Source organism: Diceros bicornis, chromosome 33, assembly GCF_020826845.1.
Source record: "Diceros bicornis minor isolate mBicDic1 chromosome 33, mDicBic1.mat.cur, whole genome shotgun sequence".
Classification (NCBI taxonomy): Eukaryota; Metazoa; Chordata; class Mammalia; order Perissodactyla; family Rhinocerotidae; genus Diceros; species Diceros bicornis.
The window spans coordinates 2,042,031-2,067,460 of NC_080772.1; the positions used below are offsets into that span (position 1 = coordinate 2,042,031).

General features: G+C 46.7%; 1 protein-coding gene across 30 annotated transcripts in view; it reads right to left on the bottom strand.

Moving 5' to 3' along the window:
* LOC131396453 (ral guanine nucleotide dissociation stimulator-like) overlaps positions 1-25,430 on the bottom strand; it is a 225,171-nt gene that overhangs the window by 96,754 nt on the left and 102,987 nt on the right. For 4 of the 30 annotated variants that reach the window (XM_058528664.1, XM_058528660.1, XM_058528662.1 and 1 more), the window contains 4 exons: positions 21,614-21,926; positions 20,630-20,845; positions 20,156-20,258; positions 17,685-18,044 (listed from right to left, as the gene is read on the bottom strand). In XM_058528664.1, the coding sequence (XP_058384647.1) occupies positions 17,812-18,044; positions 20,156-20,258; positions 20,630-20,845; positions 21,614-21,622 (561 nt within the window). In that variant the 5' untranslated portion in view covers positions 21,623-21,926 and the 3' untranslated portion in view covers positions 17,685-17,811. Of the gene's footprint in view, positions 1-3,898; positions 4,615-8,145; positions 8,245-8,986; positions 9,125-9,281; positions 9,404-9,631; positions 9,647-16,387; positions 16,584-16,641; positions 17,124-17,230; positions 17,566-17,684; positions 18,045-18,403; positions 19,461-19,586; positions 19,657-20,155; positions 20,259-20,629; positions 20,846-21,613; positions 21,927-22,293; positions 23,134-25,430 lie in introns of those variants that run through there. The other 26 variants (XR_009216551.1, XR_009216549.1, XR_009216540.1 and 23 more) reach the window with 22 other exon arrangements.

Consider the following 25,430-nt stretch of genomic DNA (forward strand, 5'->3'; position numbering starts at 1 on the left):
TGAGATGAGTGAGTCCCCATCAGAGAGGGGAGAGACAAAAAATTAAATGAAGCAGAAAGGCAAATCAATGAGTAATAGCATAAAACTTCCAAAATTTCATGAAAAATCTAAAATTTTAGATCCAAGAAAGTCAGGAAACCCACAAAATAAAATACAAAATAAAACCATACCTAGGCACATGATAGTCAAGCTGCTAAAATCCAAAGATAAAAAGAAAATCTTGAAAGCAGTCAGGGAAATACACATATACAGGGGAAGACATTACATACAGGGAGAAATAATATGAATGATGGATGATATATTATCAAAAGCAAAAGAGACAAATCAACAACAAAATGACATCTCTCAAGTGCAGAAAGAAAACCCAAAAGTCAACACAGGATCTGTATTTAGCAGAACTCACTTTCAAAAAGGAAGCAGAAGCCACAATAAGATACCACACACCTATTAGGTGGCTAAAATAAAAAATAAAATTGCAAATACCAAGTGCTGGTGAGGACTAGGAGCAACTAGAACTGGGAATGCAGCATGATAGTTGTATTCGGAAAACAGTTTAGCAGGTTCTTATAAAGTTAAACATACACTTATTATATGACTCAGATATCCCACTCCTAGAGATTTACTGAAGCAAATTGAAAACTAATGTTTAAACAAAAATCTTTGCGTGAATCTTCATAGCCATTTTATTCATAATTGTGAAAAGCCAGCAACAAACTAAATGTCCTTCGTCAGGTGAATGGAAAAGATACTGTGGTGCATCAGTACCTTAGAATACTACTGGGCAATAAAAAGGATAAACTCTTGATTCACACTACAACATGGATGAATCTTGGATGCATATCTCTAAGTGAAGGGAGCCAGATTCAAAAGGCTATATAGTATATGATTCCATTTATATGACTTTCTAGAAAAGACAGCATTACAGAGATGGAAAATGATCAGTGGTTGCCAAGGGATGGAATGGGGGAAGGGGTTGACTACAAAGAGACAGTATGAGAGAATTTTGAGAGTGAAAGAAACAGCTCTGTGTGGTACCGTGGACGTGGATACATGACCATAAAGTTGTCAAAACCCATAGAACTGTACACCACATAGAGTGAATTTTACTCTGCAAATTTTAAAAATCAATCAGGATGCTAGGGAACTCAGATGGAATGCAGTGACAAATGAACCTCACTGTATTACAAGCATGTGACATAACCACACAGAAGGGGTGGGGATGAAAGGTCCTGACCTAAATAACTTTGGAAGACAGTGTTTTGATGGGATACTGTAAAACTAAAGTACTGTACAGAAACACTGTACTCTAGGTGGTAAATTTGTTTTTCATAAGAGTATGGATTAGCGATTCTGAAACTACTTGACACATTAGTAAATATATTGTAGATAACTGGAGTTAAGTTTCTCACTGTTGGTGAAAGAAGTTACAAATAAACAAAAGGAGAATGCTGGAATAAACTCTGTGGTGCTGGATTGGAGTTGGAAGTATCAATATGAATCCATGACTCTTTTAATATATCTATCCAGATAGATAGATAGATTGATTGATATATCGATAGGTAGATGTGTATACCTGAGTTTATATTCATTCATACATTTCCAAGCTCTGCTGAGAGGGTCTAGAAGCAGTGACACCCTAGTATCAATGGGCACACCTAGCTCCCAGATTTTGGTTTCTAAATATCATTCTCCAATAAAAAGAACCAGGTTTTCTTGGAGAAATGGCTAATTCTAGATCTGGGGAGGGGAAATACAATATGAGCCTGGAGCTTCTTGTATTGCCAGAAAGTAGGAAAGTGCTTTCAAAAAAACACAGAAAATGATGAGATGTGTCAAAAGGAATCAATCTTAAAGACTTCCCAATGGCTCAAGCTGGAAAACTGGGAGCAACAAAATAAATAATGGTAGCATTGGATTATTACCCAGAGAATAAAATAAATATCCATGAGTCTGTACTGATATAAGGAAGATTAAATAAGAAAGGAAGAAAGAAAAAAAGGGGGGAGAAGAATGAGAGAAAGAGAGAAAGACAGGTAGAAGGCAGGGAGAGGGAGGGGGGAATATTCCTCACATAATTCCAAATAATAAACGCTGCTGGATAGCATGAAATAGCAAATCGTCACTAGAACACCACAGTAATAATTACTGTAGGCAAGACTGACTGATGAATGCAAAAACTGTGAGTGAAACTTAGAGAAGAAACAGTACATTTGCAGATCCTCAAAACATTTCCCTCCCAATACTAAACATTTTTCTCTTAACTTCTTTAAAAGACCTATGACTATTTAAAGAAAAATCATAACACTGTATTGTGGGATTTATAACATGGGTAGATGTAAAATTTATCACAACATAGCACAAAGGACAGACAGAGGTAAATGGAACTGTTCTGTAGCAAGGCTTCCATATTTTACGTTGCTTAAACTGGTGCACTATTAAGTCTAGGACAGCTGTGATATGTTAAAGATGCATATTGTAATCTGGATCAACCACTAAAAACTGCAAAGGTGTGTCACTTAAATGTTAATAAAGGAATTAAACAGCATACAAAAAGTGTTTGTACAAGAATGTTCACAGGAGATGACCTGCACGTCCCCAGGAGGAAGACGAGCCCACTTTGGGGCATCCACAGAGCAGAACGCCCTCAGCCGTGCTGAGGAGCAAATGCTGACACACACGTGCTGGGTGAGTCTCATCTACCTCGTGCCGAGGGAGGCAAGCTGGACAGAAAACAATACACGTGGGCTGATTTCTGCCAAGATGAACCTATGGTGAAAAAACCAGAACAGTGGTTGCCTCGGGGGAAGGAAAAAATTGCCTGGGAAGGAACAGGAAAGAGTTTTCTGGGAGTGATGGAAATACTTTATTCTTAAAGGAGTGAAGGTTATATGGGCATGTTTATTTGCCAAAACTGTACGATTGAGATTTGTGCCTTTCAGTGTGTGTACATCTTACCCCCCAACACATACAAAAAGGACTAAAAGAATAATACAGTGAGGTGAGAATGGGATGGAGTCTGGATAAAACATAAAAGGCAGATGATTAGTAGTTGTTGAAGCTGGGTGACGGGCCTACTATGCTATTTTGTTTATTTTGTATATTGTTTAAATTTTCCTGTAATAAAACACTTGTATAAGAAGACAAACTCGATATACAGTGTTTGCTGGTAAGATATTGGTTACCTTTGGGGAGGAAGGGGGGAGAAAGGGATTGTCGGGGCCTGAATGAAGCTGGTGCTAGTTCTTGGTCACACAAGTGTGTTCACTTTGTAATAATTCTTTAAGGTTTACACGGATGACCTCTGCATATATTTCTGTATGCATGTTATACATCAATAAACACTTTAAATCCTGCATATTTGCACAAAGATACTAACTCAATATCTGAGAACAACAGCAGTGTTTTGTTTTAAAGTGGAACACGTTCACTCATGACATCATCAGATGGATTTTAATACTCCCAAGTATCTGTTAATGCCCTCACCCTTCCTTGGCATCCTAGATCTTTCCATTTTTGCCTCAATTTGGCAAGTGGCATGGCTTTGAATTTTTATGATGCAATCTTTTTCCATCGACGTCCACCCCCACAATGATGCTCACCAAGGCCTTGACATCTAGCACAGTGCAGTGATCACAGCATGCACTCAAGACCTGTGGGACTGGGTTGAATGAGGAAGAAAACGAGGAGCAATGATGTTCATAACTTATGTGTAGGTGCCATAACGTGACTTAGGAAATTGGTAGGATTTTTCGATAGATTTGCTATGTCTTCTAATTTTTCCTATTTAAAACAATGGGAAGTAGAGTCTCAGAGTTCTTTCTCAGAGAAAGTCTGACATTTCAGGCACAGATTACTGACAACTATTAACGGTATATGACTTTCCCACCTCATCTTAGTTTTAAGTTTTTAATTCCTTACCCTGGAAATGACCTAACTTAGCTTCTTCCAAATCTTGTAGTAATACTGATGCTCCAGAAAGTTGGGCCATGGATATTCTGCTATTGCGTGTCCTCCTTGCAAAGAAGTGGAGCTGCACATCCACCAGTCTAGAAGGGTGTGGTGCTGTAGTATTTGGAGTCAATCAGAGAAGCTAAATGGAAAAACGACTCAAGAGAATTATCGCTATAACCCCCAAGAGCAACAAATTATTTTGTTTAATTATTTTGTGATTCTGTGGATATATTTAAAAAGAGATATTAAAACTGGTTCCCAAGGAGCCAGCCCTATAGTAGAGCAGAAATTGCATATTACCTTCCTACACAAACTTCCCTGACATTGTGGGAAGGAACAACGGGAAGTTTCAGTGCTGTTGCCTGTGTTAATGAGGCCAAGGAAGTCCAGTGAACAAGGCCTGTGTGCAGCGTCGGAGAAGGGGCTTGCGTGTGGTCCCCTGAAGCGGCTTAGGAGTCACTTACCAGTGCACCTAATTTTCCCATCTGTATATGCAGGAATTGGGGCTGTCCACTGTGATGTTTTCTCCTTTTTATGACATGGCTCACAGCAGTCCTTCTAAGATGCCTGACCAAGGTATAGGCCCTTCAGGCAGGCGGGGTCCAAAGGGAGGATCTCTTCAATGACCCTGACCATGGAGTCCAAAGGGAGGATCATGGCAGCCTGGAGGGATGGAGGGGATAGTAGGACAAGTGGCCTTGAAAAGGCAAATTCCAGGATCCCAGTCACCCGGTATTTCCATTTTAGATATTGAATTTACATTTCAAGTACTGGCCAGGGAGCTTCCACGAGGGCTGCAAGCATCCTCAGCAACAGCCAGGCTGGTGAGCCCCACCCCTACCTGAGTCCCGGCCTCAAGGGATGCAGCCCAACCACACTGCGCATACTCCAGGCGTTGGGCAGGGCATGGAGGGTGGGCGTGGTAGAGAGAAGAGGCATGATAGAGGGTGGGGTGGACAAGGAGAGGAGTGGGGCCCAGGGGTGGAGGGACAAGGAGGGAGTTGGGGCCCCTAGCTCTGAATGCTGGGAGCTTTTGTCTCTCAACCGCTCCAGGCTGGGAGCTTGCAGGACTACAGGACTACAACTCCCTGGATGCTCTGGGCACGGGGCGGTGCCTAGCTCTGAGGGGAAGAGCAAGGAGGTGTGCTCTGCCCTGTGGTCCTGCACCTGCTCCACGGGGACTGAGTCTCAGAGGGATGTGACAGGATGAGAGGGACCAAGGAGTTAGGAGGGTGTAGCGGCTGCATTGGCAGCCGCGGGCCTGCATCATGCAACTGCTTTTGTCCAAAATTGAAGCCGGACTCATGTTTATTCCACATCGCCTCCGTCCGTTGCTTGATTCCTCCTCCCACCTGCATATCTGTGGGTCTTTCCACAGCCTCCTACCTAGTCCAGTGCCAGGTGCTTCTCTAAAGTGCTTATGGGAACTGGTTTGACATCCCAGAAACTTTCCTCTGCCTGCTGCCATCTGCCTTCTCCAGCCAAAGTGCCATCATTTCATTAGCTTTTTGGAGAAATTCGCCCTGTGTCCCCTCTTGCAAGCACAACTTGAGAGCTTTGCAGGGTGGTAACAGTGGCTGTTGCTTGCCTTTTTCACAGAAGTGGAAGTTGAGGCATCCGTGAGGTTAATCATTGGTTTCCCCAGGATCCGCCAAGGGCAGAGGAGAACAACCCAATTCCCAGGCAAGTATCTAGTAGAACATTTTCACCAACCCATTCCAGTGCAGGGGCCTCTGAAACAGCATCCTTAAGATGAGAATAGCTTAAGCATTTTGCCATTTAGATTGATAGCCTAATCTCAGCTCAGGCCTGAGTGGCCAGTCTCTCAGGGACACGGGTGATGACTCTGATCCCTCAGGAAGAGACTGGTGGTCCATCTTTGGGAGAGGGATGTTCAAGGTAGACAGTACTTGGGCAACATTTGAAACCCATCAGCTTTAACATCTCTGCTTTGGATTCTGGCAAGTTTCCAGGATAAACACGCCTAGGGATAGTCAGATGTACCATATTCTATAAAAATTGTTTAGAGTATTGAAAGGAACAGAGCATAAAATATCCTGCTTATTTGCAAAAGATGAAATGCAACCAAGACCTTGTTTTTTTCTTTTGTTTTGTGAGGAAGATCAGCCCTGAGTTAACATCCATGCTAATCCTCCTCTTTTTGCTGAGGAAGACCGGCTCTGAGCTAACATCTATTGCCAATCCTCCTCCTTTTTTTTCCCCAAAGCCTCAGTAGATAGTTGTATGTCATAGTTGCACATCCTTCTAGTTGCTGTATGTGGGACGTGGCCTCAGCATGGCCGGACAAGCAGTGCATCAGTGTGTGCCTGGGATCCGAACCTGGGCCACCAATAGCAGAGCACGCACACTTAACCGCTAAGCCACCGGGCAGGCACAAGACCTTCTTGTTAATTTTTTTCTGCTCATTCTCTTGCCTGTACTGTACGCTTGAATGCAGAAACAAAAAACTTGAATTGCCAAATTCTTTTTTCCTGAGATTGGTAAATTAACTTAAAAGTCTTATTGAAACTTGTGGAAGAATGGTTAGCAGCTTTCATGATTTATGTCATCTCTAAAAATCTGGGCGTTGATCTACATGAAAAAAAGTCCTTGTTTATATTACACATCCCAATAGGTTACATTTCTGATTCCAGAATGTGGGATATTATCAAAACATCTGAAAAACCTGGTCATGGAATCTAGACCCTGTCACTTTGTCAAGAATTTGCCCCTTTATGAATTAATGACACATGAATTCTTTAACATTTTTGTAAAGAATGGAAGAGAAACTCTGTAGTGTCTCTGAATGTGGCAAGATGGGGAATTCTCATTAGACCACATCCTTGGGTTCTTCTCTTGTGTTCAATAGGCCCGGGTGATAGTCTGTGTGGTCAGGTGCAGTGTGACTCCCCCAGGCCCCAGTGTTCCATCCTATTCTGGCCTGTGCCTTCTTCAGGGGGTTCTGATTACACTCGTCCACAAGGGTTGGAAAGAGACATTGTAACATGAGGATATTGATCATCTTATTTTTTTTTAAGTCTTTTTTTTTTTTTTTTAGATTTTATTTATTTATTTTTTCCCCCCAAAGCCCCAGTGGATAGTTGTATGTCATAGCTGCATATCCTTCTAGTTGTTGTACGTGGGACGCGGCCTCAGCATGGCCGGAGAAGCAGCATATTGGTGTGCGCCCAGGATCTGAACCCAGGCCGCCAGCAGCAGAGCGCATGCACTTAACTGCTAAGCCACGGGGCCGGCCCTCATCATCTTTAAACAAGGATTAATGGAGAGGAAAGTCTCAGGGTGTGTGTGCTCCGATGTACTGCTGTTGGGGTGTGGCCACAGTGAACACTCTGCTCCCAGCAGTCCCCACAATGGCTGTCTCAGACGTTTGATCTCCTGGTGCCACCACAGCAGCTGTTGACAGAGCTGGGAACTCATCGTGGTTCAGTGTCTTCCTTCAGATTTTGTGGCTCTGACCCTCCTCTGCTCGCCCCCTTCCTATTCCTATCTGCTGCGTTGATTGCTTTTAGTTGTTTCCTAGGAGCCACTGTGTGTAACTGGATTTCAGTGTCTTTAGGGACCCACCCTCACTACACGAGTCACTGTACAACAGCCACTTATCCTGGTGTAGCCCATGTTCATCCTCTCTAGTGGAGCTGTGAAGAACCTTGCTTACTCGGAGCTCCTCTCACTCTCATGCTGCTGGGGCTGTTATGAAGCTGAGCATCTCGTCTTTGGTCTCATCAACATTATTCTTTTCATTGATTATTCTGAAGTCGGAGACGGCTTTGTTAATAATATGGACACTGGCTGTCACAGGCACTTTTATGTATCTTCCCCAACAGGTCTGTGAAGTAGGCCTGTGATCCCCATTTTACAGGGGGGGACACTGAGGCTCAGAGAGGTCGAGTAGCTCCCTTCACGCAGTTTCTTGGTACATTTTGAGTCTCCTCCTGGAACTCCACCTCTCAGGTGTGTGCACTTAGCTGGTGTTCCACTTTGTCCCTCTCTACCAGCCTCCCCAAAGGCACATGCTCCATCCTGAGTCCATTGTCTGCTTGATGGCAGTCACCCTGCACAAACAGGCCCTGGGCAGGGAATGGACTAGTGGGGCGTAGTCCTCCAGCTTACCTTGGGCATGTTCTAGGTTTATTGTGAGAGCTGGATCAGTGGAAGATACTGACCGTCACTCACCTGGAAGGTTTGTTACGTAGAAATACTCCACTGACTTTTTGCAGGTGTCATGTCTTCTCTGTCTTCATTGCTCCTCTGGGCTTTCTCCTACAGTCCGTGCTGTGCAGTAACATACAGTACAGAGACTGGTGAACATAATACTGTTGCCCTGCACCAAATGGTTACATCACTCATTTTTCTAATTATGAAAGAAATACATATTGTAAAAAAAGTCAAAGTACACAGATCTATATAAAGTGAAACCCACCCCTTTCATCCCCTTCCCTGAAACTCACTCCCCTACTCAGAAGCCACTATTGTTAACAGGGTGGGGTTTATTCTTCTGGAAATTTCCTATGAATTTATAAATACACATAAAGTATTTTAACATAAATTATATAACTACATCGTTTTGCAATTTGCTGTTTCCCAAATCATATATCATAGACGTCTCCCCTTATCAGTGCACATCATTCTAACTTACCATTTTAGATGTTTTAGAGGTATTCCAAAGAACAGGAATACCATAATCTGTTTACTTCTTCTTTGATAGAAATGGGATTACATCCAGTTTCACTATTATACATAAAGCTGCAGTAAAGATCCTTGTATGGAATTAATTACACTGTTATTCAACTGCTCAATTTGCTTTGTTTCCTTTTAGTCAGAGACTATGACGTAACATTTTCATGGTAATTATAGGGAAATTAATTTTATCATGGAATAAATACATTTATGGGGAAACTGGACTTCAAGGTCATCCATCTCAATATTCTGGAGAAAAATCATGAAACTTAGAAGGTGTGCTCCATCACATTCTAACAAGTCATGTTAACAATTTAAAGTTGAATGTTTGGCTAACCTCTACTGTCTCTCTTCCGAAGATGGATGACTTTTTCTTTTCTTGGAAACTTCTGACTCCAGGGGCTCTCAGTTTGGCTTCAGAGAGGATAAGATATTGGTGTTGTATCTGTTTCTCTTCAGCTGTAGGTTGCATCTTCTAAAGATCATAGAATTGAACATGGTCCAATCGATATATATGATTTGAGTCAAAAATTCAAAGTAATGAACCTAAGAGAGGAATCTATAACTTGGGTTCTTAATAAAAAATTTCCTTTGATATCCCTAAGTTTCTGTGATTACTAGTAAAAACTCACCTATGGGTGAAGAGATGTAGTTCTTCTGGCAATGTCTGGCTTGAACATCCATAGTTAAGGCTGCCACACCCGTAGGTAGATTAGACTTGATCTTTTGATGACCTCTACCCTTGGTGTTTGACCTGGGAAAAATAAGAATTTAAAAAAGCTGCTGTTATTAGCACTCAATGCTAGAAATGCCCATTAAAGAGTGAGTTTGATTTGGTAAACCAAAGGGAGTATAAGCAGAACAAAGTCTTTAAAATCTCTAAAATTTCAAGAAATTCTAATTTTTTAAAATATAACTCTATTTTTGCCACAGTACAAACTGTGTATATATGAATGAAATATCCCTCTGTCCATTTTATAACTTGTTTCCATTGATTTGATGGATTTATCCTCTAATCCGGATTCCAAGTGTGAAAGAACATCTTGGTCCTTCAAAGAAAAGAAGCCATTGAAATTTGATTTTCTTTTAGCTTGGCATCCTACAGGTTTGAAGAATAAATTATCATGTAATGATACAACGATTCTGAAATCTAATTGTTAATTAGAGGGGTGTAAAGGATGATTGAATGGTGTTTCTTCCCCATGGTCAGGGGTATTGTACACATGGACGTGTAAACATGATTTAGGAAGCTGCTTCAACTCCGTGACATCCCTGAGAAGCACAGTGCAGGAGGATCTAGGCACACAGCCATCTGCCTCGATCTCCTGGGTTACATGTAGATCCAGGGGTCTTGAGAGTGGCTTCAAAGCAGCTAACTTTTATCTATTTCTCCCCTTCCTTCTCTCCAGCTTATCTCAAACAGTCTTGACTATTATATTTTAAAGTAAGACCAATTATAGTTATTTACATGAGTTTCTTGTTTATTATTGCAGAGTAATAATCAGGCATACCATTAAAGATCATTTAATTGACCTAATTAAATTTGTTGTACCTTATAATAGATTAGAACACTGTTTAGTTCAGTGTTTGATATTCACCAAATGTGTTAATCTGCTTACAACTGCCATGTGTCTCACTCTTCTTAGATGTGCATCTTTGGCCCATCACAAGATTTTAGTGAATGAAATCATCATAAATTAAGATAATGTACTGTCTTTTGGATGATAAGGAGGCATATGTGTCCATTTTGGAAATATGCCCATCTGTCTTTGCTCCCCATGGGAAGTTTCTGATCACTAGGTCTCCAGGTGGCTTGCACAAGCCCTAGGTCTGTAATAGTTTGGTGCCTCTCCTTCTACTTGGGGTAGAAATAAAAGAGATCAGAGAGACTTATTAAAGTTTTGGTTGCATGAAGTCTTCGATGAAGAATATTCATACATATTGTTCTGGATAGCTCTCTGTTCCTAAGAGTACTAGTTACATTAAGGGCTTGTCAGGAACCGTGAAAGGTATGATATTTTACCTTATCTGCAAGCTAATAAGTCAGCTTACCATGGTCTTATAGATGCTGGCAAAAGAAACTAGACCCATGGGTCAGAGACAAAGGACTTAATGACACAACAATACTAGTGGCCAGAGTATCAACATTTGCACCAGTTCACTAAATCCCACTTCCTACAGGGTGATACACAGTGGGCCAGGTGACATGCAGAGGGTTGCAAGAACTCAGAGCTTAAGGAACTCAAATCTTTGATAATGGGCAGGAAGTCTACTGACCTTTGCCCCAGGGAGGGGTGTTATTTCTATTATATTGGGCAGTAAGCAAGCCTGTCCTTTGCTCTAGAGGAGGCCACTATTTCTATCTTCCAAGGCTGACAGCTCTACACACATCCTTGAAAAGATATCCTGGCTTCACTGGCTTTCAAAGATAAGCTTGACTGAGACTCGATCATCATTCAGTTCTTCTGTTTCCTTTATTGAGATTGTGCAAATATGCTCTTTTCTCTGTAAAGTTCACTAACTTTATTCATACATAAGGGATGGTTTTGGTTTTATTTATTAAGTTGAGATTTTCGTATTAGAGCAAATGATGAACTATTATGGGTTGGATCTGAAAGTATGCTTTTCCAGGATAAATGTGAAAGAAGATCAGGGCTCACACAACTCTGCCACAAGGAGCTGATAGCAACTCAAATGATTTTAATTTGAATACTCTTTTGTACAACTTTCTTCCATCTTCCTTCATCCTCTCTGCTTCCTGTAACTCCCATATAGGAGTGGGGCAGTTTCAAGGATTCACTGAACTCCTTTACAATATTCAAATCATTTTGTCTGTTGTGTTTTTTTAATTGAGGTAAAGTTGACATACAACATTATATTAGTTTCAGGGGTACAACTTAATGATTCAATGTTTGAGTATATGTAGAAATGATCAGCACAATAAGCCCAGTTAACATCTGTCCCCATATATAGTTACAAAATTTTCTCATGTGATGAGGACACGGCGTATTTCAAGATGCAGAAGAATCAACGATGATGTCATACTTTTCCATACACAGCTTGATGAATTAGGACATAAGTATACACCCTTGAGACTGTCACCACCATCAAGGCCACAAACATATCCATCACCTCCCAAAGTTTTCTCTCACCTCCTTTATTACTATTATTCTGTGGTAAGATCTCTTAATATCTACTCTATTAGCAAATGTGATGTATGCAATACAGTCTTGTTACCTGTAGGCACTATGTCGTAGCCTACATCTCCAGAACTTATTTATCTTGATAACTAAAACTTTGTATCCTTTGACCATCAGCTCCCAAATTCTCCATCCTCCCAACCCCTGGCAACCACTATTCTAACCTCTGCTTGTATGAGTTTAACTATTTTAGATTCCACATATAAGTGAGTATTTGCCTTTCTCTGTCTGCCTTATTTCACTTAGCCTAATGTCTTCCAGGTCCATCCATGTTGTCAAAAATGGCAGGAGTTGCTTCTTTTTTCAAGGTTGACTAATATTCCATTTTTTTATCCTTTCATCCATCAGTGACATTTAGGTTACTTCCGTGTCTTAGCTATTGTAAATTAGCTGCAATGAACATTAGAGTGCAGGTATCTCGCTGAGACCCTGATTTCAATTCCTGTGGGTATATACTAGAAGTGGGATTGTTGGATCATGTGCTAGTTTTCATTTTTGGAGGAATCTCCATACTGTTTTCCATAATGGCTGTACTAGTTTACATTCCCACAAGGGTTTCTTTTCTCCACATCCTCACCAACATTTGCCACCTTTAGTTGTTTTGATAATCGCCATCTTAACAGGTGTGAAGTGATAGCTCATTGTGGTTTTGATTTGCATTCCCTGATTAGTGATGCCAAACACCTTTTCATACACCTATTGGCCACTAGTATGTCTTCATTGGAAAAAGTCTATTCTGGTCCTTTGCCAATTTTTTTTTTTTGCCTTTAATTTTATTTATTTATTTATTTTTCCCCCAAAGCCCCAGTAGATAGTTGTATGTCATAGCTGCACATCCTTCTAGTTGCTGTATGTGGGACGCGGCCTCAGCATGGCCAGAGAAGCGGTGCGTTGGTGCGCGCCCGGCATCCGAACCCGGGCCACCAGTAGCAGAGCGTGCGCACTTAACCGCTAAGCCATGGGGCCAGCCCCCGTGTCCACTTTTTAATTGATTTTTCTTTTTGTTATTGACCCAACACAAAAAAAGAGAACAAAATTTTCAGGCATTATGAGTGCTTCCCAGTTGATGCAGATGGTTTTGTATTTACAGTGGTACCAAAAGATCATGTTTCATGCTTTTTCTTCAGCTTGTTATAAGACCAGCAGTAGCTGCGGCATGGCAGATAATCGGGATCTTCTGGGTTTGGAGGTTTACAACATAACTAAGTGGTAAGGAATTTTTTATTATTCCAAGGAAATTATTGAGATCATAGTCCATGGAATCCAGGATTGATAGGGGTAGGAGGAAATTAAGGTGAGGATCGGTGATCTGGCATTACTTCTTATCTTGAGGCACAGGTATCCACTGTATGAGTGTTTGAATAAAAGTATTAGATATCAGGAATTTGTGGTAAGTGAATATGTTTTCTGAATTATTTACTTTGAACATAACCATTTGGATTATGTGAACATCTGGGATGTGGGAGTAAGTCGCTAACAAGGGCTGGTTGACAATGTCATTATTGATTTCACTTCTATGAACACCGAGTGGTCAATGGATTAAGCAAATGAGTAGTCAGAAAACACAGAAATGGTGGGATTTGGGATTTAGTAAAAGATTGGGGACCCACTGTCCTGAGATGGAGTGCCAGGACTTGTACAGTTGAGAGTGACAAGGACAAGAAAGGAATAGAAACACACTCAAACAAGGAGGGGGTGTTAACAGGATGGAGGGAGAGAAATGATCTGGAGTAGCCTTGAGTTTTGACCTGGAGCTTTCTGTTCTAGATGCAAATCTGCCTGATGACATCCCAGGACACAGGTCAGATCCCCAGACGATAGAGGCAGGGTGGAAGTACAAAACAGCCAGGATAATTGTCCTAAAATGGCAGGCATCCTTTGTCATTTGACCCAATATCATGATTTATTTTTGTAGGGTAAGAGGAAAAGAAGGATAGTCATGTCTTCACAGAGGAAGCAGCGTGACTGTGGGAACCAGTCCAAACCAAAGCCTGGTTTAAGCATCTCCATCCCTTTTAGGATGTCCAGTGACATAGTCAAGGGGCTGGTTACTAGAATCCCATCCCATCCTAGCAGTGACGGGTCTCTGGGAGGACACCTTGGACCAGCCCCACCAGGTCTGCTGGCCCGAGAGACCGCGAGGACTCCAGGCCTGCAGCAGTGCAGGACAACTGGTAAGTCCTTTCAATCTTGCCAAAGCGTTGCAAAAACTTGCACCTAGTCACACAGGTGAATCCCTGCCAGGTGTGCTCGCAGGTGGTCTGCACTCCAGGTCCCATGCCCACTCCTGCGGGTCTTCAGATTTGGCAGAGATGATTCCAGGAGCTGATCTGGGCATTCCACAGTTCCACTGCCAACAATTTCTGGTGACTGTGGAAGGTATGAGGAAAGAGGAAAAGGCAGTGAAGAGCACAGGAGAGAGACTGGTGGTAGCACTGATGGCGGACAGACTTGCTAGCGAGGCAGAGAAAACGAGGAGCCAAGAAGGACGTCCTGACAGCAGATGAAATGGAGCAGGCACCTCAGTGAGGTCTCATGGTTGCGTCCCTAATGTTTCCTTGCTTTGAGCTCTTGAAACTTTAAAACATACCAATACGTTTCTTTTATTAAACTCTGCTGTGTGACATAGAAAATATAGACAGCGGTTTCTTTCTGAGGTGAGAGGTTGAGTTTAAGGTGAGGAGAGAAAGATCTTCTTTTTTCATGCTGTTCTCTCATTTTCTTTTACTATGTACATCATTTATTTTTACTTTCAAGTCAGCAGCGAGTTACCAACGTCAAGGGGATGATTCAGTTTTTCCCCTCACAGTCACAGTAAAACGTACTAAAAGTGGATTATTCTTTTTGTGTAATATTCCAATAGATTCCAAAATATTGTTTCAAAAGCACTTTGATGCCTATGTACTCAAATTAGGTATTTACTTCTAGGTCTCCATTTTTATGTTCTTTGTTGCATGCTAATGCAGTGTTGCATCTAAGGAAATACCAGATTTCCCTCAGTTTTTTAGATCCATATGTGTTGGAAATTTGATTCATGAAGATGGACATGGCAGCTGGGGGATCGTGCTATTATCAAAAGAGGCCTTTTCAGCATCAGTAATCTGACAAGAACCCACTGCTTGTTGGGATTTAATTGTCTATTTGAGGGATCAAGCTTTCACTGTTGGCACTTCTCTTTCTCTTTGGAGGGAAAGTACGGCCTTCCCAGTCTTTCCATTACCAAATCACTTTCCTGGGTGGCTGTGCTGTGTCAGGAAGGGCCTGGGATGCCGGGAACCAGTATTCATCATCAGCTTCTGGCTGTCCTGAGAAGGCTTCCCTGGCAGAGTCCAGCCTGTGTGTCTGGGTGACACTTGCAGCCATCAGACAGGAGGCGATAACACACAAGTGCCAAGCGATTCATCTGGCCCTTGTCTTACAGGGTGTTCCCAAGGGAAGAGGTTCAAAATGCCACTTGGTAACCCTTTGAAAGCTGTTAGTCATGGGTCGGGTTCTTGGTGTGAGCTCAGAGCAGTGTCTATTCACCACCAGATGGGAACATTTCAGTATTTTAATTGGTAAGGCTGTGTTCATGCACGACCATGGATCATCAGTTCCGTGGCATTCCCCGCTGGACCTCCCAACACCCCTGTCATGCCTCATATTTCAAAGCTCCAAACAGGGTTCACACCCAAGCAGCTGGTTGTAATGTAACCACAGCACAAGACTGGGGAAAAAAACACAGCCACCCAGGGGTGACACACTTTAATGACTTGGGCCCAATTATGCCATTTGGACGAGTTCAGAACACCAACACTGAGTGTGTAAACTGGAGGAGTGCCCAAGACATTGGACCTCAGAAGGACACGAGCTCAGAATTCACCTTGGACAGCAAGGGACAATGTGGGGTCAATTACTGGCCAGGATTATGGTCCCTCATCCTGGCAAAGCAGAGCTCATTTGGGATCCATCAGGCCAAGCCAGGGAGGAGGCTGGGGGCCTTCTAGGGAAATTCTGTCCTAAAGGGAATTGCATAAGGAAGGCAGGGGTGCTGAAAATCCTAGTTCACAGGGAGCAGTCATGTTTATGTAACAAGGCCCAGCAGTAGCCTTAAAAGCTGCATCAGAAATCGTTCCTCCTGGATACAAATCAAGCAGGAAAAGGAATTCAGAGGCCTGTACAAGGATCCCAGCAGAATTCAAATCTAGGTCAGGGGTGAACATGGAGCCCCTAGAGGGGTCTCAGGAGGGAAAGTCCTGCCTGCCTTTAGTCCATTTTCAAATGATCTTCCTCGGGCCTTGTCCTCTCCACATGCACGTTTTGATCTTTTTACATTGGTTTCCCCACTTAGAGCTGATGCAATTCCAGAGATTCAACTGGAAAACTAAAAGCTCCTAAAATTTGGTCAAAAGAAACCTCAGCAGCTGGAGTCTGGGTGTCCCAGAGGTTGCCATGCCATAAGGCCTGGGGCTGACCAGGGGGCCACGGAGACAGGCTCTCTGGACTGGCCAACAGGGAGAATCCACCCCTGCCCTCACCCAACTCCTGCCCGGCCTCACTCATTCTCGTTGAGCAGCTCCATGTCCTGGAACCAGGACCCAAATCACTCCTTGGGGTCTTTTTATAATTCTTTGCAGCGACCTGGAGCAGCAGGATCTCCCTCATGACTCGGTGTTCTTGGGACCAGAGGGAAGGAGAGGATGCAGACAGGGCCTGGTTGGGGGATGTTGCAGGGGCCTTGTGGGGGGTGAGGAGTGGGGCAGGGGACCAGTCCTGGGAACGCTCCTTCCCTCCAGTTCCATCCAGGATCTACCTGTTCTCAGAATGGGAATAATCAGCCCCTCCTCCAAGAAGTTTTCCTTGATGCCATCCTCCCTTCAACCCACGCGCCAACTGGATGGGTCTCGACTTCTACCAAAATCTTCCACTCAATGTAAGATACAAGGGGTGGAGCCAGAAACTGTTCTCCCCAAAGGGTCTCTGATTTCCACCTCCTTCCCCTCCCCTGCAGGGAGTGCCACAGCTGCTCCTCAGTCCTCTTCTCAAGGTTGATCTCATTCCCCTGGAAGGCAGACAGCCAGAGTCCATCAGACAGAGCCCCCTAGCCTGACTAGCCCCCTATGCCCTGCCCTTCTCATGTGGCACTACTGCCAGGTCCCCAGAGGGGGCGGGGCATGCAGAGAAAACAGGACTTGGACCTAGGATGGGCTCTGGGCTCCAGACTAGTAGGACATGGGGGGAGGCTGAGGGACCTGGCAGCACAACCCTCTCTGATGACAGACTTGGAGGCTGAGGCCTCAGACAGAGGGGACTGCTCAGCCACTTATGTGCTGCCTGACTTGGGGGAGGGCGACTGCTCTCTACCTCCACGGGCAGCATGGGAGGGACAGGCAGGGTCCAGCTCAGATAAAACCTCACGCAGCTGTGCCATCAGGCAGCTCTGAGCTTCCCCAGCCTGAGGAACGAGAATGGATGTCTCAGGCGGAGCCTCTGTTCACTCATCCCTAAGATGGGCCTGATGCCCCAGCTCCCAGGGGCGGCTGTGAGGCTCTCACGAAAGGAGATGTGCCAAGTGCTGAGAGCTCAGAGCTCAGTGCGGGGGCTCACGCATCCCCAGGCTCAGGATCCTGGTCCTTCCTGCTTGGTCCTCAGATTTATCCACTTCGAGATAATCACCCATCGCCAGGTGCAGCATCAGCAGTTCACCGAGGAAAGTGCCAAGATAGGGGACAACACCCTGTGACATCGGGGTGCGGGTGGGATGAGCCCTTGCTCTCAAGTCGGACCCCTGCAGACCCTCCCCTGAAAAGTCCTCACCCTCAGCCTCCTGGCCCACCCCAGGGTTCCCATGGGGAGCAGCCTAGGACCCTTAGCAGCCTCCCCTCAATTCTTCCTCCCTTCACACCCCAAGAACACCACACTCCTCCTCCTCACCTCCCAGGGCCGGCTTCTGGCAAATCACAGGGTATGTGGTCCCTGGCCCTCACCACAACAAATCCATCCTACACCAGCTCTTCCAGGCCCCCCTCCTGGTCACTTCTACTGGGGGATTCAGACACTGTGGCACCAGGAGGAAGGGACCTCCTCTCTTGATTTGAGGCCTCCGGCTGGGAGGGCAGAGCCCCTCCTCCACAGGCACACTCACCTGCTGCTGCTGCTGCTTCTCCTGCACTCTCTGGGGGTTGCCCTCCGGGGGGCAAACGTGGAGGGCCCCTCCTGCCAGAGTCGAGGACAGTGTCAGCGAGACCATACTCCCCTCACCCCATTTCTCTTGAGCACCACTGGCCTCTGACCCTGAACATCTGACTCGAGTGAACTGGCACCAATGCCACTCCACCCTGCAAGGTCTTGTGATTCCAGAACAAGCCCAGCTCCAACTCTCACTCTGGGTGTGAGCTCGGGCTTTTGGCCTGGCCTCCCCGAGCCTGTTTCCTCATCTGGAAAGTGTGAGAACTCCAGCTACCTCACAGGTTCTCCTGAGGACTCACTGTCGCATGACTGTCATCATTGTTCTGGCCCTCACCCCTCCAGGTGGAGCAGGCAGAAAGCTCCCACATTCCTTTCCTCCCTCTTACCTCATTACCACCCTGTGAGGCCTGCACCACACAATCACCACACAATCACCATACCTCCATTTCCCTGATGGGGAGACAGAGGACCAAACAGGGGCAGTGAGTTGCTGAGGGGCCAACAGAGGAGAGGCCGCTTGCCCCTCTCAGCCAGAGGCCCTGTTCCAACATCCTTGCCTAACCCCCAGCCCCACCACTGACAACAGTCTTGTCCCCTGAGCTCTCAAAGCTTGGCCCTGGGCCGAGCCGTGGATCGAGAGGATGGGGTGTCTTGGGAGTCTGGTTGTTGAGTGGCTCCTTCCTGCCCCAGTCCCCTGGAGTGTCTCTCCCCCATGCCGGACAGAGGCAATGCCAAACCCTTCTCCTCCCCAAAGAACAACTCAGGATATTCGCCTGCACTGAACTCTTTCTTTATCCACTCAGGAACTGGACCCACAAGGTGCCACCTCTGATCAACAGGGAAGGGGGTGACAGGATGCTTTGCTTCTCCGTTTACATGAAGCTCTTAACGTCCTTTCAGCAGGATCCACTAAGAATCCATCAGTTGCCTAGACGCTACTCATAAGCCACCTGGGGCCTATATCATTGCCAACCAGGCACTCAGGTGAGACTCCTGTGGTTGACTCAAGTGACTGCTCTAGGGGTCCAGTGGGGAGTCCCATAATGCACACACATCTGTCTCTGGTCAGTTGTTCAGATCCAAGGATGAGCAGCCTGTTTGTCCACCTGTGCCAGGGGAATCCCCTGTTGTGCCCGTCCCTGGGGTAGGCAGTGTGCCCTCCCCTTGGAGACATGGTGAAGATAGAAGGAGCAGCAGGGGCCTGGCTTCCTGAGGACAGGTTTAGGCTGAGGGATAAACCCACCCAACCACCCAACAGCCTGGAAGAAGCTACATCCAGCAGGATGGACGTGAGTGGAAGCCAGAGACCTGCTGATGGCGCCAGCTCGGCAACTCGTCCTGGAACAGCCCAGCCAACACCACTGTGTCCCATGACCAAGGCCTCCTGCCCAAAAATGGCACCCCACCTGCCCATGGGCAGAACAGATCCCTCTGCTTGTTAACCTGGACAAGATAGACAGGAATGTTTCAGAGAAAGTTCAAGTGAGAAATTATCAAAACCACAGCTTGCTCAGTCCCCCTCCCCCCCTGGCCCCTGCTTTCTTTCCAGACCCCCAGCCTCCACTCTACCTTGGTCATCAGTTCTCTGTTCAAGGACTCGTCTTGGCTATAGCTCTCTTTAAATTTTTCAGAGCTCTCCCTGAGAGGAAGGGAAAGAGGGAAGGATAAATTTAGGGATAATGTGAGGGGTCTAAGTGCATATCCTTTTCTTTGACAACCTGAGAGATTCAAACTGCCTGGAGGAGTGCTCTCACTGGGCTCCTCTGAGCGCTAAGGTCTCGTGGGACTGGGAGGGGGCTCTCCTGTTGGTCACTGGGGTCTCCATTCGCCTGCTATACAAAGCAGCTCTCTTTTGACCACTTTGAGTTTCAACTGGGCATAGAGTTCTGTTGCTATAAACACTTGAAAATCTCCAATGTGGCTCAACCCAGTACCTGGCATTTAGGGAAACCGAGTCCTGAAGCAGAATTGGTGCACTAAGGACACCGGGAGACTTAGAGACCCACCACTGAGGCCCAGGCCCTGTCCCCATCATTTGCTGCCTCCCAGGAGTTCCCAGCTGACTGAGGGGCCAATGGCAGACATTCAGGAGATCCCCCATCCACCCTGGTTCTCCTATGGAGAGGGGCACTACCCACCAGGAAACTTCCTCCATGTGTTCTTCAGGTGGCATATGGATGTTTTCTGCAGAGAAGAGATGACAGTGCGGGGCGAGGAGAAGTTCTTCAGGATCTCGCACTCCTGGGGAAGGGAAGAGAATAAGCTGTGAGGTGGGGCACTGGAGCCCTGCTTGCTCTAGCTTCAGTCCCCTTCTATTTAAATCTCCCCTCCTGGATTAGACAGATGTACAGGGAGCCCCAGAAGGGCACATTTAGGACCCAAAGAGTAACACTCACAAGGAGGAGGATTTTAGCTCAACCCAAGGAGGGAGCCAGGTAGGAAGTGAGCATCCCCACACTGGGACCTGGAGTCAAGGTCAACGTGCTCCTGGCAGGAAGGATCTAGGGACTTGCAGGGGCTTAGACCACACACTGCAATCCTGGGAGCTGATAAAGATGGAGGCAGTTCCTAAGGCTCCAGAGAGGGGCTCCACTGGGCCTCCCACAGCACACCTGGGCCACCTGGATCCAGCGCTCCACCACCCTCACCCTGTCCTGGGCCATCATGCTCGGGACCCCAAGGCAGGTGGTGATGACGAGGTTGGCCACCCTTCTGAAGTGGTCGATATTGGCCTGGACGGTGTGTGCCAGGTGCTCACTGCCGGGCTTGTTCCTCTTGCCCCAGGTGGAGCCCAGGCACTGAGAGGGCACCACCTTCTGGAAGGGCTCCTGGGGAACAGGGGGAGTGTCACCCAACATTGCCACACCCTAGCTCTGTGTCCACAGCCCACAAAGTCCCACACAGGGGTCACAATTTAGAGCTGGAGCTCAGGAAGCTCATGATGTGGCCTGAGCCTTGTTAGAGTCCCTGGCTTTTCTTCTCTGTCACTGCAGGCACCCAGCAGAGGATGACCCAGGACCCAATACTGGCAGGGAAGGGAGAGGGGCATTTGCATCCAGCCCGTCCTGGCTAACTCCAAGCTCCAGATGGTGGCTCAGCTTGGCTCATCCCAAGGGAGCATCTTCCAACAACCTGATCCCCCCTCTGGTCCCACTCCCCATTCTGATGCACATTCCCCTGTGGTAGCTACAACCACGGGCTTTGTCTGTCTCCCTCATAGTGAAGTACACATCAGGTGTCTAATAAGTCCTGAGGCTGTTGGGCCTCCTGAGCAGAAGGTTGGGCCACCAGGGACCTGGCTGCACACAGTGAGTTCCCCTCCCCCACTGATGTGCCAGGCCCTGCTCACCCTTCCGTCTCTTCTACCTCATGGAGCCGGCACAGCCACTCTGTGCAGCAGGTCCTGTTAGTGTCCACCTCTACGGTCTGTAGGTGGACAGCAAATGTTTGGGGGTTCAGAAAGTTGCCCAGGTCGTATGGTTGGTAAGGGGTGGAGCCAGGATTCGGGCCCAGATCATAGGAGACTGGATGAGGTCTGGGGCAATGATGGCAGAGGGAAGGCCTACCCCACCCGCCCTGAAAGCCCAGCTGCTCACCGCATCCATCACGGTCAACTGCTCCACCACCAGCTTAGGAGGGAAGGCCGTAGGTTGGGCTTCTTCTCATGCTTCTTAGCCACAGGTGGAGATGGACTTCCCACTAGAAATGATGGTCCAGGTGACTCCAGCTCAGCAGCTCCCACTCCTGCTGCAGCCGATGTCGGCCCTTGCTCCAGCTCCAACACTGCTGGTGGAGGGGACACTGGCTCCAGTGCTAGAGAGGGTGGTGTCAAGGAAGCTGGAGCCAGCTCTACCTCCACCACTGCCCACTGCTCTGCTTCTGCTGCTGGCTGGAGCTCTGCAACTGGCGCTGGAGCGGGATAAAGAGAAAGGTTCACTCACATAGCTGACTTTCCATGTGTCCTTCTAAATACAGGAAAGATCCCACTTCCTTTCCAGGAATAGCCAGCCTGCAGTCCCCCTTACCCTCTGGCTCTGCCTCATTGGCCTCCAGAAGCTCACACCAGTCAAAGGAAAGAGGGTCACAGCAGCTCAGCTCTGAACCAGGCAAGGTTACCTGCATGTACATCCCCTTTAGCTTGAAAAAGAGACAGCCCCTGACTGGTCCCACCCTAGTTCTGGTCCAACCCCATCATCTCAAGGTCCTGAGTGTGGAGGCCCTCTGCTCCTGCTCTCATCTCAGAGCAGCACTGGATGGTGTGGGTGGCCTCATGCACCTGCCCCTTGTCTAGTGAGTTGATGGAGTTGAAACCATTGGGCAGCTACTCGATGACCTCCTGAGTGGAGTTCTGCAAAGACTGCCTGGGAGCTGGGCCAGAGGGAATCAGGGGCTGCCTGCACTCTGCCACTGGGGCCGGCCCCCAAGAGAAAGTCTGCTCCTCAGTTCAGGCACAGAGGGCATCCTGGCAAAGAACTCTGGTCAGGAAGGGAAGGAGATGAAACCTCTAGGGCTCAATAACATACGAGTTGAGCAGCTCACCTTCTCATGCTGCCAGCCATGACCTGGGTACGAACGTCACAGACCCACAGGCTTCCGACACCTAAGAACCAGCTCCTGCCCAGGAATGGCCTGCCCCACATACCCTGCCTTCCCCACACCACACAGACACACAAACACACACAAACACACGATGAGGGGCCTGGATTTTGGGGTTGATCAGGTGGGATCACCGTTGTGTCCTGATCTGCACTAACCTTTCCTGGGCTGCCCATGTTACCCTTCACTGCCTCCTGTCAGACACCCAGAGGTGTCAGGGATGAGGGCTGAGCCAATGTAGGCAACAATCAAAAAGATTCTATTTCTGGGCTTTTTTGAGCCCAGATCCTGCAAAAGTTGGGATACAACAACAAAACATTTTTGCCTCTTGACTGTCTCCCGTCAAGTGAGCTGGATGGGGGACTGTGGGTGCCTTGTTACCAGAGTTCAAAGATCTGTTGAGGCCTAGGACCAAGGAGATGGGGTCATTTTTCAAGATTCCTATACCTGGACCCCTTACCTCAATCAGATTTCTCCAGAGCTGCCCCCTGAGCCCGGGCTGCTCACCCTCTTCTCTCATGTCACTTCCTGAACTGTACACAAGGAGCCTACACAGCCCTAGCCCCAGTTCCCTAGAAACCTAACTCAGGTCCTTGCTTTGAGGAGACAGAGATGAATGCAGATTTCCTTTAACTTACCAGTTCTTCATCCTGGGATAGTCCCTGTGCCTCTCAGGTCCTCCCCAGTCTCCAAACCTACACCAGGGGGATCAGGCTAGAATCTACTTCCTAGGGACCTCAGCTGGTGTATATGAGATAATATCTATTATCCCTGTGGGCTGGTGTCACATGTACCTAAGGCACAAACTTAGAGATGGAAGAATAACAAGAAGGGGTGACAGGTAGCACAGAACACCACTCAAAACAGGCCTGTGTTCTAGCAATTTTATATTGGAACAGTCACTTCCAACTTGGCCTCATTTTCAGGTCAGCATCATGAGGGGGTTGAAACTAATGGAAATTTAGATACTGCCACCCTGTGGCATTAAACCATTCAATTGTTTCCTGTTTTATGGAGAATGAGACCCAAGTGCCTCATCTTGGCCTATGAGGTGGGCAGCCTCCACAGTGGTACCCAGTAAGCCCCACCCATGGTATAGCCATCCCCGTGGAACCACTAACTAGTTAGTAACTGGCTTCTGAACATAATAACAGCCAAAGTGATCTGATGTCTTGTCTAAATTTTAACAACACAAGTCTCTCACTTCCTCTTACTCCGTCTTTCATGTTCCATCTCTCTCTCTCTCTCTCTGTCGAATCCCTGTAGCTGAGGAATCAAATACCAGTGTTTTGGGACTGCCCAATGTGGAGGCCTATAGAGGAGAGAAGCACGGGAGTGCCCAGGCCAACAGACAGAAAGAAACTTAGACTCTCAGTCCAAACTGAACCCTGAAGGCTGAGAGTGACCTTTGGGGCTAGTCCTCCCCCAGTTGAGCCTCAGTTGAGGCCACAGCACCAACCTGTTCAACTCACTGAGGCAGAGGCACCAAGCTGAAACGTGCCTGATTGCTGATCCACACAAATTGTGAGATAGTCAACATTTGTAGTTTTGAAATGCAAGGTTAGGGGCAATGAAGTTAGAGAGGGAAAGGTAACTGACACAGCCTACCAGGCCCTGGCCCTACCTTCCACCCCAGCTCCTGTTCTCTCCTCCCAGCCTCCCTCCAGCTGCACTGGCCACATTTCTAACCTCCTCTGGCCAAACTCACTTCTACCTGTGAGACTCAGGACCAGTGGTGTCATCCCCGTGACACACTGCTCCCAGACCCGTGAAGGGCTGGCCCCCTCTTGTCATTCTGGTCCCAGAAAACGTCACCCCAGTGAGGCCTTTCAGACCCTCCTACCCAGTGATGCCCAGCCCTCCCTCACGGCCCCCTGCTGTGTTTCTCTACAGCACTTGCTGTTTTCTTGCTCCTGTTTTTGCTTTTGTCCATTTCCCCTCTAGGCTGTGAGCTCCTGGCAGGCAGGGACCACTTGGTCATTTTCATCCTGCACTTTGGCCCACCAGGGCACCTGGCACAGGGTGAGTGCTGAGTTCACAGCTGCTGAATGAGTACATGGGAAGATCTTACACCCCGCCCCCTGCTTCTGACCAACTGTGATTGTGGAGATGAACACTAGAAATAGGAGGTACAAGTTGTTTCTGAGGCAGAGGGACAGCCAGAAAGACCTCTGCTTGACTCTTCTCTGCTCCAGGAGGTCAAGAAAAGTTCAGTGGACACCGTGTAAGTTCCAGGTTTACAGGAGAAGGAAAGGCCTTGATGTATATGTATATTATGTAATGGTTACCAAAATAAGTTTAGTTAACATCAATCACCAAGCAAACATAAAAGATTTTTTCCTGGTGATGAGAAGTTTTAGGATCTACTTTCTTAGCAACTTTCAAATGTACCACACAGCAATGTTAACTCGCATAGTGCTGTATATCAAGTATATCTCAATACAACTGAAAAAAATAAAAACAAAATCTAACTTGCCACCACTGACACAAGAGGCTTTCCGCCCCCTGGTGGCCAGCACTAGCACTGCAGCCCTCACCAAAACTCCACCAAACAGAAAGGAATCATTCTTCAGATGTCCTCAAGGCAGAGGCTCTCCAGGGTCCCAGAGGTAAAGGAGCAGGACCTGTCGGCTTCGAGAGAGTGGGGTGAATCTTGGGAGCCTACATATCCCCCCATCTTGCTGTCCCCCACCAGGTGTCTTCTTCATTCCTGAGGCATCCAACCTCAACCAGGACAATGACTCCCCCCTGCCTCCAGATGAGGACCCCGAGGATCCAACAAGAACTGGTTTTCTCCCTCATCTCTAGACTTGGGGT